This window comes from Pseudophryne corroboree, chromosome 1 (genome assembly GCF_028390025.1).
Source record: "Pseudophryne corroboree isolate aPseCor3 chromosome 1, aPseCor3.hap2, whole genome shotgun sequence".
Taxonomy (NCBI): Eukaryota; Metazoa; Chordata; class Amphibia; order Anura; family Myobatrachidae; genus Pseudophryne; species Pseudophryne corroboree.
Genome location: NC_086444.1, coordinates 1,017,643,393 through 1,017,661,262, shown reverse-complemented (window position 1 = coordinate 1,017,661,262; position 17,870 = coordinate 1,017,643,393). Strand labels below are relative to the sequence as shown.

Below are 17,870 nucleotides of genomic sequence, written 5' to 3'. Positions count from 1 at the left end.
GGCCGAAATCTTGACCCTAATGGACCTTAATTCTAGGCCCAAAGTCACTCCCGACTGTAGGAAGTGAAGGAAACGGCCCAGCTGGACTTCCTCAGTAGAGGCATTCCTGGCCTCACACCCAGCAACATATTTTCGCCGTATATGGTGATAATGTTTAGCCGTCACGTCCTTCCTAGCCCTCATCAGCGTAGGAATAACCTCATCCGGAATCCCTCTTTTCTACTAGGATCCGGCGTCCAACCGCCATGCCGTCAAACGCAGCTGCGGTAAGTCTTGGAACATACAAGGTCCCTGCTGCAACAGATCCTGCCCTAGAGGCAGAGGTTATGGGTCCTCTGTGAGCATTTCTTGCAGCTCTGGATACCAAGTCCTTCTTGGCCAAACCGGAACAATGAGTATTGTTCTCACTCCTCTTTTCCTCATGATTCTCAGCACCTTGGGTAAGAGAGGAAAAGGAGGAAACACATAAACCGACTGGAACATCCACGGTGTCACCAGTGCGTCTACAGCTATCGCCTGAGAGTCTCTTGACCTGGCGCAATACCTCTGTAGCTTTTTGTTAAGGTGGGAAGCCATCGTGTCCACCTGTGGCAGTTCCCACCGACCTACAAGCTGTGCGAAGACTTCTTGATGAAGTCCCCACTCTCCCGGGTGGAGGTCGTGCCTGCTGAGGAAGTCTGCTTCCCAGCTGTCCACTCCCGGAATGAACACTGCTGACAGTGCGCTTACGTGATTCTCCGCCCAGCAAAGAATTCTGGTGGCTTCTACCATCGCCACCCTGCTCCCTGTGCCGCCTAGGCAGTTTACATGAGCCACTGCGGTGATATTGTCTGACTGAATCAGAACCGGTTGGTCGCGAAGCAGGATCTCCGCTTGACTTAGGGCGTTGTATATGGCCCTTAGATCCAGGATATTGATGTGAAGGCAAGTTCCCTGCCTTGACCACAGCCCTTGGAAATTTCTTCCCTGTGTGACTGCCCCCCACCCTCGGAGGCTTGCATCCGTGGTCACCAGGACCCAGTCCTGAATATCGAATCTGCGACCTTCGAGAAGGTGAGCACTCTGCAGCCACCACAGGAGAGACACCCTGGCTCTGTGGGATAGGGTGATTAACCGATGCATCTGAAGATGTGATCCGGACCACTTGTCCAGTAAGTCCCATTGGAAGGTCCTCGTATGGAACCTGCCGAAGGGAATGGCCTCGTATGATGCCACCCTCCTTCCCAGGACTCGAGTGCAGTAATGCACTGACACCTGTTTTGGTTTTAATAGATTCCTGACCAGTGTCACGAGCTCCTGAGCTCTCTCTATCGGGAGATAAACCCTTTTCTGGTCTGTGTCTAGGATCATGCCTAGGAGAGGCAGATGAGCTGTAAGAACCAACTGCGACTTTGGAATATATAGAATCCAGCCATGTTGCCGTTACACTTCCAGAGAAAGTGATACGCTGTTCAGCAACTGCTCTCTTGATCTCGCTTTTATGAGGAGATCGTCCAAGTACGTGATAATAGTGACACCTTGCTTCCGCAGGAGCACCATCATTTCCGCCATTACGTTGGTGAATATTCTCGGTGCCGTGGAGAGACCAAACGGCAACGTCTGAAATTGGTAATGACAATCCCGTACCGCAATTCTGAGGTACGCCTGATGAGGTGGATAAATGGGGACATGAAGCTATGCATCCTTTATGTCCCGAGTCACCATAAAATCTCCCCCTTTCAGGCTTGCAATAACCGCTCTTAGCGATTCCATCTTGAACTTGAACCTTTTCAGGTATATAATCAGGGATTTTAAATTCAATATGGGTCCGACCGAACCGTCTGGTTTCGGGACAACAACATGGTCGAATAATAACCCCCTCCTAGTTTAAGGAAGGGAACCTTGACCACCACAATTTGTGAATTGCAGTTAACACTGTTTCCCTCTCGTGGGGGGAAGCCGGCAGGGCCGTCGGTGAGGGGGCATCTTCTCAAAGTCCAGCTTGTATCCCTGAGACACAGTATCTATTGCCCAGGGATCTAACAGGGAGTGAACCCACTTGTGGCTGAACTTACGAAGGCGTGCCCCCACCGGGCCTAGCTCCGCCTGTGGAGCCCCAGCGACATGCGGTGGATCTTTGTAGAGGCAGGGGAGGACTTCTGTTCCTGGGAACTAGCTGTGTTGTGCAGCTTCTTTCCTCTGCCCCCGCCTCTGGCAAGAAAGGACGCACCTCGGACTTTCTTGTTTCTTTATGCGAAAGGCTGCATTTGATAATGTCGTGCTTTCCTAGGCTGTGCAGGAATATAAGGCAACATATCAGAATTACCAGCTATAGCTGTGGAAACCAGGTCCGAGAACCCTTCTCCACACAATCCTCAGCCTTCCATATGCCACTTAAGTTGGCATCATCTGTCCATTGCACATTCTAAAGGACACGTCAAGCAGAAATCGACATAGCTTTGACTCTAGGACCCAGTATACTCATGTCTCTTTGGGCATGTGTTATATATATCTCTTAAGACAGCATCTTTAATATATATATATATATATATATATATATACACACATATACACACACACACACATATATATATACACATTATATATATATATATATATATATATCTCTATATGCATACTAGGGTCTCAATCTCTGCTGATAAGGTACCTGTCCACGCTGCCACAGCGCTTTAAACCCATGCCGACACAATCGCCGGTCTGAGTAGTGTACTAGAATGTGCACGCTATCTGCAGGATCCCTGAGAATAGCTAGTGCTACCTTCTGTGCAAACGTGACACCCTAGGGGAAGATTCCCATCACATCCTGGCCCTAGTGGGGAAAGGATACTGCTTGAGAATTATTTGTGGGAAGCTGCAGTCTCTTGTCTGGAGATTCCGGCTCTTTTTCCTCATGAGAGGAGGGAAATTTACCTCAGCTTTCTTCCCCTTAACATGTGTACCCTTGTGTCAGGGACAAATGAGTCATCAGTGATATACAAATCATCTTTCATTACAATAATCATATATTGAATACCTTTCAGCCATTTTGTCTGTAACTTTGCATTATCGTAGTCGACACTGGAGTCAAACTCTGTGTCGATATCAGTGTTTATTATTTTGAATAGTGAGCATTGTGAGACTCTGAAGGTCTCTGTGACATAGGGACAGACATGGGTAGATTTCCTGTCTGTTCTCTAATCTTTTGTGCAATAAATTCACCTCAGCACTTACACATATCCAAACAGGTGTCGGCGTTGTCGACGGAGACACCCTCTCACACACACATTTGCTCTCTCTCCTCCTTAGGGGAGCCTTTTACCTCAGACATGTCGACACACACGTACCGACACACCACACACACAGGGGATGCTCTATTTGAAGACCGTTCCCCCACAAGGCCCTTTGGAGAGACAGATAGAGAGTATGCCAGCACACACCCCAGCGCTATATGACCCAGGAACCACACAGTAACTTAGTGTTAACCCAGTAGCTGCTGTATATATTGTTTTTACGCCAAATTTATGTGCCCCCCCTCTCTTTTTACCCTCTTCTACCGTGTAACTGCAGGGGAGAGCCTGGGGAGCTTCCTCTCAGCGGAGAGAAAATGGCACTGGTGAGTGCTGAGGAAGAAGGCCCCGCCCCCTCAGCGGCGGGCTTCTCCCGAGATTTTGTGTAAAATTAATGGCGGGGGCTCATGCATATAACAGTGTCCAACTGTATATATGCTGCTTTTTGCCAGGAGGTAATCAATTGCTGCCCAGGGCGCCCCCCCCTGCGCCCTGCACCCTACAGTGACCGGAGTGTGTGTGTTAGTGTGGGTGCAATGGCGCACAGCTGCAGTGCTGTGCGCTACCTCATATGAAGACAGGAGTCTTCTGCCGCCGATTTTGACGTCTTCTTGCTTCAACCCGCCGGCTTCTGACTTCTGGCTCTGCGAGGGGGACGGCGGCGCGGCTCCGGGAACGGACGACAAGGTCAGGTCCTGTGTTCGATCCCTCTGGAGCTAATGGTGTCCAGTAGCCTAAGAAGCGCAACCTAGCCGCAGTTAGTAGGTTTGCTTCTCTCCCCTCAGTCCCACGTAGCAGAGAGTCTGTTGCCAGCAGAAGCTCTCTGAAAATAAAAAACCTAACTAAAATACTTTCTTATTAGCAAGCTCAGGAGAGCTCACTAAAATGCACCCAGCTCTGTCCGGGCACAGATTCTTACTGAGGTCTGGAGGAGGGGCATAGAGGGAGGAGCCAGTGCACACCAGTAGTACTAAATCTTTCTTGGAGTGCCCAGTCTCCTGCGGAGCCCGTCTTTTCCCCATGGCCCTTACGGAGTCCCCAGCATCCACTAGGACGTTAGAGAAAAATAAATAAATCAGAATGAACAAAATCATTGCCATAAAAAAAGTAAAGTAAAAGGTTGGGTGGTTACATTTAAGCCTTTGACATCAACAGTTGAAAACAAGAAAGGCAAACAAATCTAATAAATGCATAAGCTTTCATAAAATTGGCTTTATTCTCCATAGATCAGCGGTCCTCAAGGCACCACAACTGTCCAGATTTTAGGGATATCCCTGCTTGTGCACATGCGGTATAATCAAACCGACTGAGGTACTAATTAAGTCACCTGTGCCTAAGAATGGATAGCCTTAAAACCTAGACTGTTTGGGTGTCTTGAGAACAGCATTTGGGAACCACTGCCCTAGATTATTCATAGCTGTTCTATTGTTCATTTTGTTACAGATTTTGTAAAATAAAGGATTTATCAATTGACACCATTGTACTCCGCCTTAGCTTCATCACTCGAGATGTCCCCATTTCATAAGCCAATCTTATCAGACAGCTGTTTGTTTCAGATGTGTACTGATTTTGTGTGAAGTAGTAGTCCACACATGGGATAATGAGGGTCATTCAGAGTTGATCGCTAGCTGCATTCGTTCGCTGTGCAGCGATGAGGCAAAAAAAGGCAGTTCTGTGCATGCGGCGCACTGCACACGCGCGGCGTACAATTGCAACGAACTATGTAGTTTCACACAAGGTCTAGCGAAGCTTTTCAGTCGCACTGCTGGCCGCAGAGTGATTGACAGGAAGAGGGCATTTCTGGGTGTCAACTGACCGTTTTCAAGGAGGGTTTGCAAAAACGCAGGCGTGCCAAGAAAAACGCAGGCGTGGCTGGGCGAACGCAAAGCGTGTTCGTGACGTCAAAAAACAGGAACTCAACAGTCTGAAGTGATCGCAAGCGCTGAGTAGGTATTGAGCTACTCTAAAACTGCACAAAAAAAGTTTGCCGCCACTCTGTGATCCTTTCGTTCGCACTTCTGATAAGCTAAAATACACTCCCAGTGGGAGGCGGCATAGCATTTGCACGGCTGCTAAAAACTGCTAGCAAGCGAACAACTCGGGATGACCACCAATGTCATTGAGGAAAAGGTTATGTATGTCTGACCAGTCTTGACTTTGACCCAATTAATGTCATTTTGTGAGGATGTCATTGGAGGCATGTGGGTATCCACAGTTAGGAAAAGCTCAGGAGTAGTGACATGAAACTTCTGTAAAGCTCATGCTGGGAGAGAGTGGAGCAAAAATAAGAATTTACTTACCGATAATTCTATTTCTCGTAGTCCGTAGTGGATGCTGGGAACTCCGTAAGGACCATGGGGGGGGGGTTAGCGGCTCCGCAGGAGACTGGGCACAAAAGTAAAAGCTTTAGGACTACCTGGTGTGCACTGGCTCCTCCCCCTATGACCCTCCTCCAAGCCTCAGTTAGGATACTGTGCCCGGACGAGCGTACACAATAAGGAAGGATTTTGAATCCCGGGTAAGACTCATACCAGCCACACCAATCACACCGTACAACCTGTGATCTGAACCCAGTTAACAGTATGATAACAGAGGAGCCTCTAGAAAAGATGGCTCACTACAACAATAACCCGATTTAGTTAACAATAACTATGTACAAGTATTGCAGACAATCCGCACTTGGGATGGGCGCCCAGCATCCACTACGGACTACGAGAAATAGAATTATCGGTAAGTAAATTCTTATTTTCTCTGACGTCCTAGTGGATGCTGGGAACTCCGTAAGGACCATGGGGATTATACCAAAGCTCCCAAACGGGCGGGAGAGTGCGGATGACTCTGCAGCACCGAATGAGAGAACTCCAGGTCCTCCTCAGCCAGGGTATCAAATTTGTAGAATTTAGCAAACGTGTTTGCCCCTGACCAAGTAGCTGCTCGGCAAAGTTGTAAAGCCGAGACCCCTCGGGCAGCCGCCCAAGATGAGCCCACTTTCCGTGTGGAATGGGCTTTTACAGATTCTGGCTGTGGCAGGCCTGCCACAGAATGTGCAAGCTGAATTGTACTACAAATCCAACGAGCAATAGTCTGCTTAGAAGCAGGAGCACCCAGCTTGTTGGGTGCATACAATATAAACAGCGAGTCAGATTTCCCGACTCCAGCCGTCCTGGAAACATATATTTTCAGGGCCCTGACTACATCCAGTAACTTGGAATCCTCCAAGTCCCCAGTAGCCGCAGGCACCACAACAGGTTGGTTTAGGTGAAAAGCTGAAACCACCTTAGGGAGAAATTGAGGGCGAGTCCTCAATTCCGCCCTATCCGAATGAAAAATCAGGTAAGGGCTTTTATAGGATAAAGCCGCCAATTCTGATACGCGCCTGGCTGAAGCCAGGGCCAACAGCATTACCACTTTCCATGTGAGATATTTTAAATCCACTGTGGCAAGTGGTTCGAACCAATGTGATTTTAGGAATCCCAAAACCACATTGAGATCCCAGGGTGCCACTGGAGGCACAAAGGGAGGCTGTATATGCAGTACCCCCTTTACAAAAGTCTGGACATCAGGAACTGAAGCCAATTCTTTCTGGAAGAAAATCGACAAGGCCGAAATTTGAACCTTAATGGATCCTAATTTTAGGCCCATGGACAATCCTGTTTGCAGGAAATGACCTAGTTGAAATTCCTCTGTCGGGGCCTTCCTGGCCTCGCACCACGCAACATATTTCCTCCAAATACGGTGATAATGTTGTGCAGTTACATCCTTCCTGGCTTTGATCAGGGTAGGGATGACTTCATCTGGAATGCCTTTTTCCTCCAGGATCCGGCGTTCAACCGCCATGCCGTCAAACGCAGCCGCGGTAAGTCTTGGAACAGACAGGGTCCCTGCTGGAGCAGGTCCCTTCTTAGAGGTAGAGGCCACGGATCCTCCGTGAGCATCTCTTGAAGTTCCGGGTACCAAGTCCTTCTTGGCCAATCCGGAGCCACGAGTATAGCTCTTACTCCTCTCCGTCTTATAATCCTCAGTACCTTTGGTATGAGAGGCAGAGGAGGGAACACATACACTGACTGGTACACCCACGGTGTTACCAGAGCGTCCACCGCTATTGCCTGAGGGTCCCTTGACCTGGCGCAATACCTGTCTAGTTTTTTGTTGAGGCGGGACGCCATCATGTCCACCTTTGGTTTTTCCCAACGGTTTACAATCACTTGGAAGACTTCTGGATGAAGTCCCCACTCTCCCGGGTGGAGATCGTGTCTGCTGAGAAAATCTGCTTCCCAGTTGTCCACTCCGGGAATGAACACTGCTGACAGTGCTATCACATGATTTTCTGCCCACCGAAGAATCCTTGCAGCTTCTGCCATCGCTCTCCTGCTTCTTGTGCCGCCCTGTCTGTTTACGTGGGCGACTGCCGAGATGTTGTCCGACTGGATCAACACCGGCTGACCCTGAAGCAGAGGCCTTGCTTGACTTAGGGCATTGTAAATGGCCCTTAGTTCCAGGATATTTATGTGAAATGACGTTTCCATGCTTGACCACAAGCCCTGGAAATTTCTTCCCTGTGTGACTGCTCCCCAGCCTCTCAGGCTGGCATCCGTGGTCACCAGGACCCAGTCCTGAATGCCGAATCTGCGGCCCTCTAGAAGATGAGCACTCTGCAACCACCACAGGAGAGACACCCTTGTCCTTGGAGACAGGGTTATCCGCTGATGCATCTGAAGATGCGATCCGGACCATTTGTCCAGCAGATCCCACTGAAAAGTTCTTGCGTGGAATCTGCCGAATGGAATCGCTTCGTAAGAAGCCACCATTTTTCCCAGGACCCTTGTGCATTGATGCACTGACACTTGGCCTGGTTTTAGGAGGTTCCTGACTAGCTCGGATAACTCCCTGGCTTTCTCCTCCGGGAGAAACACCTTTTTCTGGACTGTGTCCAGAATCATCCCTAGGAACAGCAGACGTGTCGTCGGAATCAGCTGCGATTTTGGAATATTTAGAATCCACCCGTGCTGTTGTAGTACTACTTGAGATAGTGCTACTCCGACCTCTAACTGTTCCCTGGACCTTGCGCTTATCAGGAGATCGTCCAAGTAAGGGATAATTAAGACGCCTTTTCTTCGAAGAAGAATCATCATTTCAGCCATTACCTTGGTAAAGACCCGGGGTGCCGTGGACAATCCAAACGGCAGCGTCTGAAACTGATAGTGACAGTTCTGTACCACAAACCTGAGGTACCCTTGGTGAGAAGGGCAAATTGGGACATGGAGGTAAGCATCCTTGATGTCCAGAGACACCATATAGTCCCCTTCTTCCAGGTTCGCTATCACTGCTCTGAGTGACTCCATCTTGAATTTGAACCTTTGTATGTAAGTGTTCAAGGATTTCAGATTTAAAATAGGTCTCACCGAGCCGTCTGGCTTCGGTACCACAAACAGCGTGGAATAATACCCCTTTCCCTGTTGTAGGAGGGGTACCTTGATTATCACCTGCTGGGAATACAGCTTGTGAATGGCTTCCAATACCGCCTCCCTGTCGGAGGGAGACGTTGGTAAAGCAGACTTCAGGAACCGGCGAGGGGGAGACGTCTCGAATTTCAATTTGTACCCCTGAGATACTACCTGCAGGATCCAGGGGTCCACTTGCGAGTGAGCCCACTGCGCGCTGAAATTCTTGAGACGGCCCCCCACCGTACCTGAGTCCGCTTGTAAGGCCCCAGCGTCATGCTGAGGACTTGGCAGAAGCGGAGGAGGGCTTCTGTTCCTGGGAAGAGGCTGCCTGCTGCAGTCTTTTTCCCCTTCCTCTGCCCCGGGGCAGAAATGAGTGGCCTTTTGCCCGCTTGCCCTTATGGGGACGAAAGGACTGAGCCTGAAAAGACGGTGTCTTTTTCTGCTGAGAGGTGACCTGGGGTAAAAAGGTGGATTTCCCAGCCGTTGCCGTGGCCACCAGGTCCGATAGACCGACCCCAAATAACTCCTCCCCTTTATACGGCAATACTTCCATATGCCGTTTGGAATCCGCATCACCTGACCACTGTCGCGTCCATAACCCTCTTCTGGCAGAAATGGACAGCGCACTTACTCTTGATGCCAGAGTGCAAATATCCCTCTGTGCATCTCGCATATATAGAAATGCATCCTTTAAATGCTCTATATAGTCAATAATATACTGTCCCTGTCCAGGGTATCAATATTTTCAGTCAGGGAATCAGACCAAGCCACCCCCGCACTGCACATCCAGGCTGAGGCGATTGCTGGTCGCAGTATAACACCAGTATGTGTGTATATACTTTTTAGGATATTTTCCAGCTTCCTATCAGCTGGCTCCTTGAGGGCGGCCGTATCAGGAGACGGTAACGCCACTTGTTTTGATAAGCGTGTGAGCGCCTTATCTACCCTAGGGGGTGTTTCCCAACGCGCCCTAACCTCTGGCGGGAAAGGGTATAATGCCAATAATTTTTTAGAAATTAGCAGTTTTTTATCGGGGGAAACCCACGCTTCATCACACACCTCATTTAATTCATCTGATTCAGGAAAAACTACGGGTAGTTTTTTCACACCCCACATAATACCCTTTTTTGTGGTACTTGTAGTATCAGAAATGTTCAAAACCTCCTTCATTGCCGTGATCATGTAACGTGTGGCCCTACTGGAAATCACGTTTGTTTCCTCACCGTCGACACTGGAGTCAGTGTCCGTGTCTGGGTCTGTGTCGACCATCTGAGGTAACGGGCGCTTTAGAGCCCCTGACGGTGTTTGAGACGCCTGGACAGGTACTAACTGATTTGCCGGCTGTCTCATGTCGTCAACAGTCTTTTGTAAAGTGCTGACGCTATCACGTAATTCCTTCCATAAGACCATCCAGTAAGGTGTCGACTCCCTAGGGGGTGACATCACTAGTACAGGCAATTGCTCCGCCTCCATACCATTTTCCTCCTCATACATGTCGACACAAACGTACCGACACACAACACACACACAAGGAATGCTCTGATAGAGGACAGGACCCCACTAGCCCTTTGGGGAGACAGAGGGAGAGTTTGCCAGCACACACCAGAGCGCTATATATATATATAGGGATAACCTTATATAAAAGTGTTTTTCCCTTATATAGCTGCTGTATTGATTAATCTGCCAAATTAGTGCCCCCCTCTCTTGTTTTACCCTGTTTCTGTAGTGCAGGACTGCAGGGGAGAGTCAGGGAGACGTCCTTCCAGCGGAGCTGTGAGGGAAAATGGCGCTTGTGTGCTGAGGAGATAGGCTCCGCCCCCTTCTCGGCGGCCTTTCTCCCGCTTTTTTTAAGGAAAACTGGCAGGGGTTAAATGCATCCATATAGCCCAGGAGCTATATGTGATGTATTTTTCGCCATCTAAGGTGTTTTTATTGCGTCTCAGGGCGCCCCCCCCCAGCGCCCTGCACCCTCAGTGACCGGAGTGTGAAGTGTGCTGAGAGCAATGGCGCACAGCTGCGGTGCTGTGCGCTACCTTATTGAAGACAGGACGTCTTCTGCCGCCGATTTCCCGGACCTCTTCTGTCTTCTGGCTCTGTAAGGGGGCCGGCGGCGCGGCTCTGGGACCCATCCATGGCTGGGCCTGTGATCGGTCCCTCTGGAGCTAATGTCCAGTAGCCTAAGAAGCCCAATCCACTCTGCACGCAGGTGAGTTCGCTTCTTCTCCCCTTAGTCCCTCGGTGCAGTGAACCTGTTGCCAGCAGGACTCACTGAAAATAAAAAACCTATACTTAAACTTTTTCACTAAGCAGCTCAGGAGAGCCACCTAGTGTGCACCCTTCTCGTTCGGGCACAAAAATCTAACTAACTGAGGCTTGGAGGAGGGTCATAGGGGGAGGAGCCAGTGCACACCAGGTAGTCCTAAAGCTTTTACTTTTGTGCCCAGTCTCCTGAGCCGCTAACCCCCCCCCCCCCCCCCCCATGGTCCTTATGGAGTTCCCAGCATCCACTAGGACGTCAGAGAAACAAATATGAAAGTAAGTTCATACATACAAGTGTCTAATAGATATGTGGTAATTTTAGGCATGACGCAAAAGTAGTACTTAAACTGTCTTACCGTAATGCTCTCATCCCAAAATACACAAACAGTTCTTTTCCCAAGGTCTCCACCCCAGTGAAGGTACTTGAAAGCAAATACTGTAAAATGTGGTTACTTGTGGCTGTAGGAACATTTGTAGATGGTTTCTATAAATGTAATATGGGGAGGTAAAGGAAAGAAAGCATGGTATTAAAAACCAAAACACAAGCTTAGCAATATTCTTTTTCTTAAAAGTTCAACAATGGGTATTAAACGCATCACAATGTTAGCTACAGAGAAAGCTTTAAGAAAAGAGAAAAAAAATCTTTTAAAAAAATAAGATTTTAAACCTACCGGTAAATCTTTTTCTCGTAGTCCGTAGAGAATGCTGGGGACTCCGTAAGGACCATGGGGATAGACGGGCTCCGCAGGAGACATGGGCACTTTAAGAAAGACTTTAGTTCCTGGTGTGCACTGGCTCCTCCCTCTATGCCCCTCCTCTAGACCTCAGTTAGAGAAACTGTGCCCAGAGGAGACGGACAGTACGAGGAAAGGATTTTTGTTAATCCAAGGGCAAGATTCATACTAGCCACACCAATCACACCGTATAACTTCTGTATCAAGTAAACAGTTAACAGTATGAAAAAATAACGTAGCATCAGTCCAACCTGATGGAACTATAACATAACCCTTATGTAAGCAAAACTATATACAAGTCTCGCAGAAGTAGTCCGCACTTGGGACGGGCGCCCAGCATCTCCTAAGGACTACGAGAAAAAGATTTACCGGTAGGTTTAAAATCTTATTTTCTCTAACGTCCTAGAGGATGTTGGGGACTCCGTAAGGACCATGGGGATTATACCAAAGCTCCAAAACGGGCGGGAGAGTGCGGATGACTCTGCAGCACCGATTGAGCAAACAGGAGGTCCTCCTCAGCCAGGGTATCAAACTTATAGAACTTTGCAAAGGTGTTTGACCCCGACCAAGTAGCAGCTCGGCACAGCTGTAGTGCCGAGACCCCTCGGGCAGCCGTCCCAAGACGAGCCCACCTTCCTAGTGGAATGGGCCTTAACCGATTTCGGTAATGGCAATCCTGCCGTAGAATGTGCCTGCTGAATCGTGTTACAGATCCAGCGAGCAATAGTCTGCTTTGAAGCAGGGCCGCCAACCTTGTTGGCTGCATACAGGACAAACAGTGCTTCTGGCCACGTAAATTTTCAAAGCCCTGACCCCATCCAGGAACTCGGAATCCTCCTAGTCACGTGTAGCCACAGGCACGACAATAGGTTGGTTCATATGAAAGGATGAGACCACCTTAGGTAGGAATTGAGGACAGGTCCGCAATTCCGCTCTATTCATATGGAAAACCAGATAGGGGCTTTTATGTGATAAAGCCGCCAATTCCGAAACTCGCCTAGCCGAAGCCAAGGCTAACAACATGACCACCTTCCAAGTGAGATATTTCAACTCCACTGTTTTAAGTGGTTCAAACCAATGTGACTTAAGGAAACTTAACACCACGTTAAGGTCACAAGGCGCCACCAGAGGTACAAAAGGAGGCTGAATATGCAGTACTCCCTTCACAAAAGTCTGTACTTCAGGTAAAGAGGCCAATTCCTTTTGAAAGAAAATGGATAAGGCAGAAATCTGAACTTTAATGGAGCCTAATTTTAGGCCCAAATTCACTCCAGTTTGTAGGAAGTGAAGAAATCGGCCTAGATGGAATTCTTCCGTAGGAGTATTCCTGACCTCACACCAAGAAACATATTTACGCCATATTCGGTGATAATGTTTAGATGTCACGTCCTTCCTAGCCTTTATCAGCGTAGGAATGACCTCATCCGGAATTCCGTTTTCCGCTAGGATCCGGCGTTCAACCGCCATGCCGTCAAATGCCGCCGCGGTAAGTCTTGGAACAGACATGGCCCCTGTTGTAACAGGTCCTGTCGTAGAGGAAGAGGCCACGGATCTTCTGTGAGCATTTCCAGCAGATCCGGATACCAGGTCCTTCTTGGCCAATCTGGAACAATGAGATTTGTTCTCACTCCTCTTTTTCTTATTATTCTCAATACCTTGGGTATGAGAGGAAGAGGAGGAAACACATAAACCGACTGGAACACCCATGGTGTCACCAGGGCGTCTACTGCTACCACTGAGGATCTTTTGATCTGGCGCAATACCTCTGTAGCTTTTTGTTGAGACGGGATGCCATCATGTCTATCTGGGGCAGTCCCCACTGACTTGCAATCTGTGCGAAGACTTCCCTATGAAGTCCCCACTCCCCTGGATGCAGGTCGTGTCTGCTGAGGAAGTCTGCTTCCCAGTTGTCCACTCCCGGAATGAACACAGCTGACAGTGCGCTTACATGATTTTCCGCCCAGCAAAGAATCTTGGTGACTTCCGCCATTGCCACTCTGCTCCTTGTGCCGCCTTGGCGGTTTACATTAGCCACAGCGGTGATGTTGTCTGACTGGATCAGAACTGGTTGGTCGTGAAGTAAGTTCTCCGCCTGACGTAAGGCGTTGTACATGGCCCTCAGTTCCAGGATGTTGATGTGAAGACAAGTCTCTTGACTTGTCCAGAGTCCTTGGAAGTTTCTTCCCCTTGTGACTGCTCCCCACCCTCTGAGGCTCGCGTCCGTGGTCACCAGGATCCAATCCTGAATGCCGAACCTGCGTCCTTCCAAAAGGTGAGCACTCTGCAGCCACCACAGGAGAGATACCCTGGCCCTGGGGGACAGGGTGATCCGCTGATGAATTTGTAGATGTGATCCGGACCACTTGTCCAATAGGTCCCATTGGAAAGTCCTTGCATGGAACCTGCCGAAGGGAATGGCCTCGTATGTTGCCACCATTTTTCCCAGGACTTGAGTGCAATGATGCACAGACACTTGGATTGGCTTCAATAGGTTCTTAACTAGAATCATGAGTTCCTGAACCTTTTCTATCGGGAGAAAAACCTTTTTCTGGTCTGTGTCCAGAACCATGCCCAAGAAGCTCAGACGAGTCGTAGGAACCAGCTGCGACTTCGGGATATTGAGAATCCAGCCGTGTTGCTGTAACACCTTCACTGAAAGTGACACACTGTTCAGTAAATTCTCTCATGATCACGCTTCTATGAGGAGATCGTCCATGTACGGGATAATTGTGACACCCTGCTTGCGCAGGAGCACCATCATTTCCGCCATTACCTTTGTGAAAATCCTCGGGGCCGTGGAAAGCCCAAACGGCAACGTCCGAAATTGGTAATGACAATCCTGTACCGCAAATCTCAGGTACGCCTGATGAGGTGGATATATGGGAACATGAAGGTATGCATCCTTTATGTCCAGGGATACCATAAAATCCCCCCCTTCCAGGCTGGCGATGACCGCTCTGAGCGATTCCATTTTGAACTTGAACCGTTTTAAGTATAGGTTCAGGGATTTTAAATTCAATATGGGTCTGACCGAACCGTCCGGTTTCGGAACTACAAACAGGGTGGAGTAGTATCCCTTCCCTCTCTGAAGTAGGGGAACTTCGACCACCACTTGTTGAAGACACAATTTGTGAATAGCATTTAACACTCTCTCCCTTTCCAGGGGAGAAGTCGGTAGAGCAGATTTGAAAAACCGGCGAGGAGGCACCTCTTCGAATTCCAGCTTGTATCCCTGAGAAACAATTTCTATTGCCCAGGGATCCACCTGTGAGTGAACCCAGATGTGGCTGAAAAGTCGAAGACGTGCCCCCACTGGGGCGGACTCCCCCAGCGTCATGCGGTGGATTTTGCAGAGGCCAGTGAGGATTTCTGTTCCTGGGAACTAGCTGTGCTGTGCAGCTTTTTACCTCTGCCCTTACCTCTGGCAAGAAAGGACGATCCACGCACTCTTTTGCTTTTATTTGAACGAAAGGACTGCATTTGATAATGTGGCGCTTTCTTAGGTTGTGAGGGAACATAAGGCAAAAAATTCGATTTACCTGCCGTAGCTGTGGAGACCAGGGCCCTCATTCCGAGTTGTTCGCTCGGTATTTTTCATCGCATCGCAGTGAAAATCCGCTTAGTACGCATGCGCAATGTTCGCACTGCGACTGCGCCAAGTAACTTTACTATGAAGAAAGTATTTTTACTCACGGCTTTTTCTTCGCTCCGGCGATCGTAATGTGATTGACAGGAAATGGGTGTTACTGGGCGGATACACGGCGTTTCAGGGGCGTGTGGCTGAAAACGCTACCGTTTCCGGAAAAAACGCAGGAGTGGCCGGGGAAACGGTGGGAGTGCCTGGGCGAACGCTGGGTGTGTTTGTGACGTCAACCAGGAACGACAAGCACTGAAATGATCGCACAGGCAGAGTAAGTCTGGAGCTACTCTGAAACTGCTAACTCGTTTGTAATCGCAATATTGCGCGTACGTCGGTCGCAATTTTAAGAAGCTAAGATTCACTCCCAGTAGGCGGCGGCTTAGCGTGTGTAACTCTGCTACATTCGCCTTGCGAGCGAACAACTCGGAATGAGGGCCCAGGTCCGAGAGACCTTCCCCAAACAATTCCTCCCCCTTGTAAGGTAAAACCTCCATATGTCTTTTTGAGTCGGCATCACCTGTCCACTGCCGGGTCCAGAGGACTCGTCTAGCAGAGATTGACATAGCGTTTATTCTGGAACCCAGTAAACTAATGTCTTTTTGAGCACCCCTCATATATAAGACAGCATCCTTTATATGGCCTAGGGTCAATAAAATGGTATCCTTATCTAGGGTTTCAATCTCCGCCGATAAGGAATCTGTCCATGCTGCAACCGCGCTACAAACCCAGGCCGACGCAATTGCCGGTTTGAGTAATGTACCAGAATGTGTGTAAATGGATTTCAAGGTAATCTCCTGCTTGCGGTCTGCAGGATCCTTGAGGGTAGGCAGTATCTTGTGATGGCAGCGCTATCTTTTATGACAAGCGTGTCAACGCTTTGTCCACCTTAGGGGATGATTCCCACCATACCCTGTCCGTTGGCGGGAAAGTATACGCCATAAGAATCCTTTGGGGAATCTGCAGTTTTTTGTCTGGAGATTCCCAAGCTTTTTCACATAATTCATTCAACTCATCTGAGGAGGGAAAATTTACCTCAGGCTTTTTTCCCTCATACATGTGTACCCTCGTGTCAGGGACAGGGGGTTCCTCTGTGATATGCAACACTTCTTTTATTGCAATAATCATATATCGAATACATTTAGCCACTTTCGGCTGTAACTTTACATCATCGTAGTCGACACTGGAGTCCGAATCCGTGTCGGTATCAGTGTCTGCTATTTGGGATAGTGGGCGCTTCTGAGACCCTGAAGGTCCCGGCGACATAGAGACAGACACGGGTTCACTCCCTAACTGTTCCTTAGCCTCAGCTTTGTCTAATCTCTTGTGCAATAAGTTCACACTAGCACTTAAAACATTCCACATATCCCCCCAGTCAGGTGTCGGCACCGCCGACGGAGACCTCACATTCATACGCTCCCCCTCTTCTCTAGGTGAGCCTTCTACCTCAGACATGTCGACACACGCGTACCGACACACCACACCCACAGGGAACCTCTTATCTGAAGACAGTTTCCCCACCAGGCCCCTTTGAGAGACAGAGAGAGAGTATGCCAGCACACACCCCAGCGCTGTATGACCCAGGACAAAAACACAATAATATTATGTTTACCCAGATAGCGCTGTTTACATATACAATATGCACCAATTTTGTGCCACCCCTCCTCTTTAAAACCCAGGGGAGATTCCCGGGAGCTTCCTCTCAGCGGTGCTGTGGAGAAAAAATGGCGCTGTGAGAGATGAGGGAGAAGCCCCGCCCCCTCAGCGGCGGGCTTCTGTCCCGCAGAAAATCTCAAAATTTGGCGGGGGCTCTTATATATGTACAGTGCCCAGCTGTACATATACTTATTTTTGCCAAAAGAGGTCTATATGCTGCCCAGGGCGCACCCCCTGCGCCCTGCACCCTTACAGTGACTGCCATGTGTGAGGTGTATGGGAGCAATGGCGCACAGCTGCAGTGCCATGCGTTACCTCAGTGAAGATCATAAAGTCTTCTGCCACCTCTGAAGTCTTCTTTTCTTCTCATACTCACCCGGCTTCCATCTTCCGGCTCTGCGAGGGGGACGGCGGCGTGGCTCTGGGACGGACGGAGAGGGTGAGACCTGTGTACCAATCCCTCTGGAGCTAATGGTGTCCAGTAGCCTAAGAAGCAGAGCCTTGAAACTCACAGAAGTAGGTCTGCTTCTCTCCCCTCAGTCCCTCGACGCAGGGAGTCTGTTGCCAGCAGGCTCCCTGAAAATAAAAAACCCTAACAAATATACTTTCTGTCAGGAAGCTCAGGAGAGCTCCCTGAAGTGCACCCATCTCCTCTGGGCACAGTATCAAACTGAGGTCTAGAGGAGGGGCATAGAGGGAGGAGCCAGTGCACACCCAGACCTAAAGTCTTTCTTAAAGTGCCCATGTCTCCTGCGGAGCCCTTCTATCCCCATGGTCCTTACGGAGTCCCCAGCATCCTCTAGGACGTTAGAGAAATAATAATCTGTATCTGGTTTCTGAAAAAGACAATTTAGATCTCTACAAAGCTGTGCAG

At 49.1% G+C, this 17,870-nt stretch overlaps 1 protein-coding gene across 2 annotated transcripts in view; it reads right to left on the bottom strand.

Moving 5' to 3' along the window:
• NEIL3 (nei like DNA glycosylase 3) overlaps positions 1–17,870 on the bottom strand; it is a 201,888-nt gene that overhangs the window by 98,193 nt on the left and 85,825 nt on the right. Inside the window, exon 2 of one of the 2 annotated variants that reach the window (XM_063920666.1) lies at positions 11,326–11,453. The exons of the other annotated variant lie outside the window; for it this stretch is intronic. Coding sequence (XP_063776736.1) covers positions 11,326–11,453 — 128 coding nt within the window. The remainder of the gene's footprint in view (positions 1–11,325; positions 11,454–17,870) is intronic. 2 annotated transcript variants of the gene reach the window in all.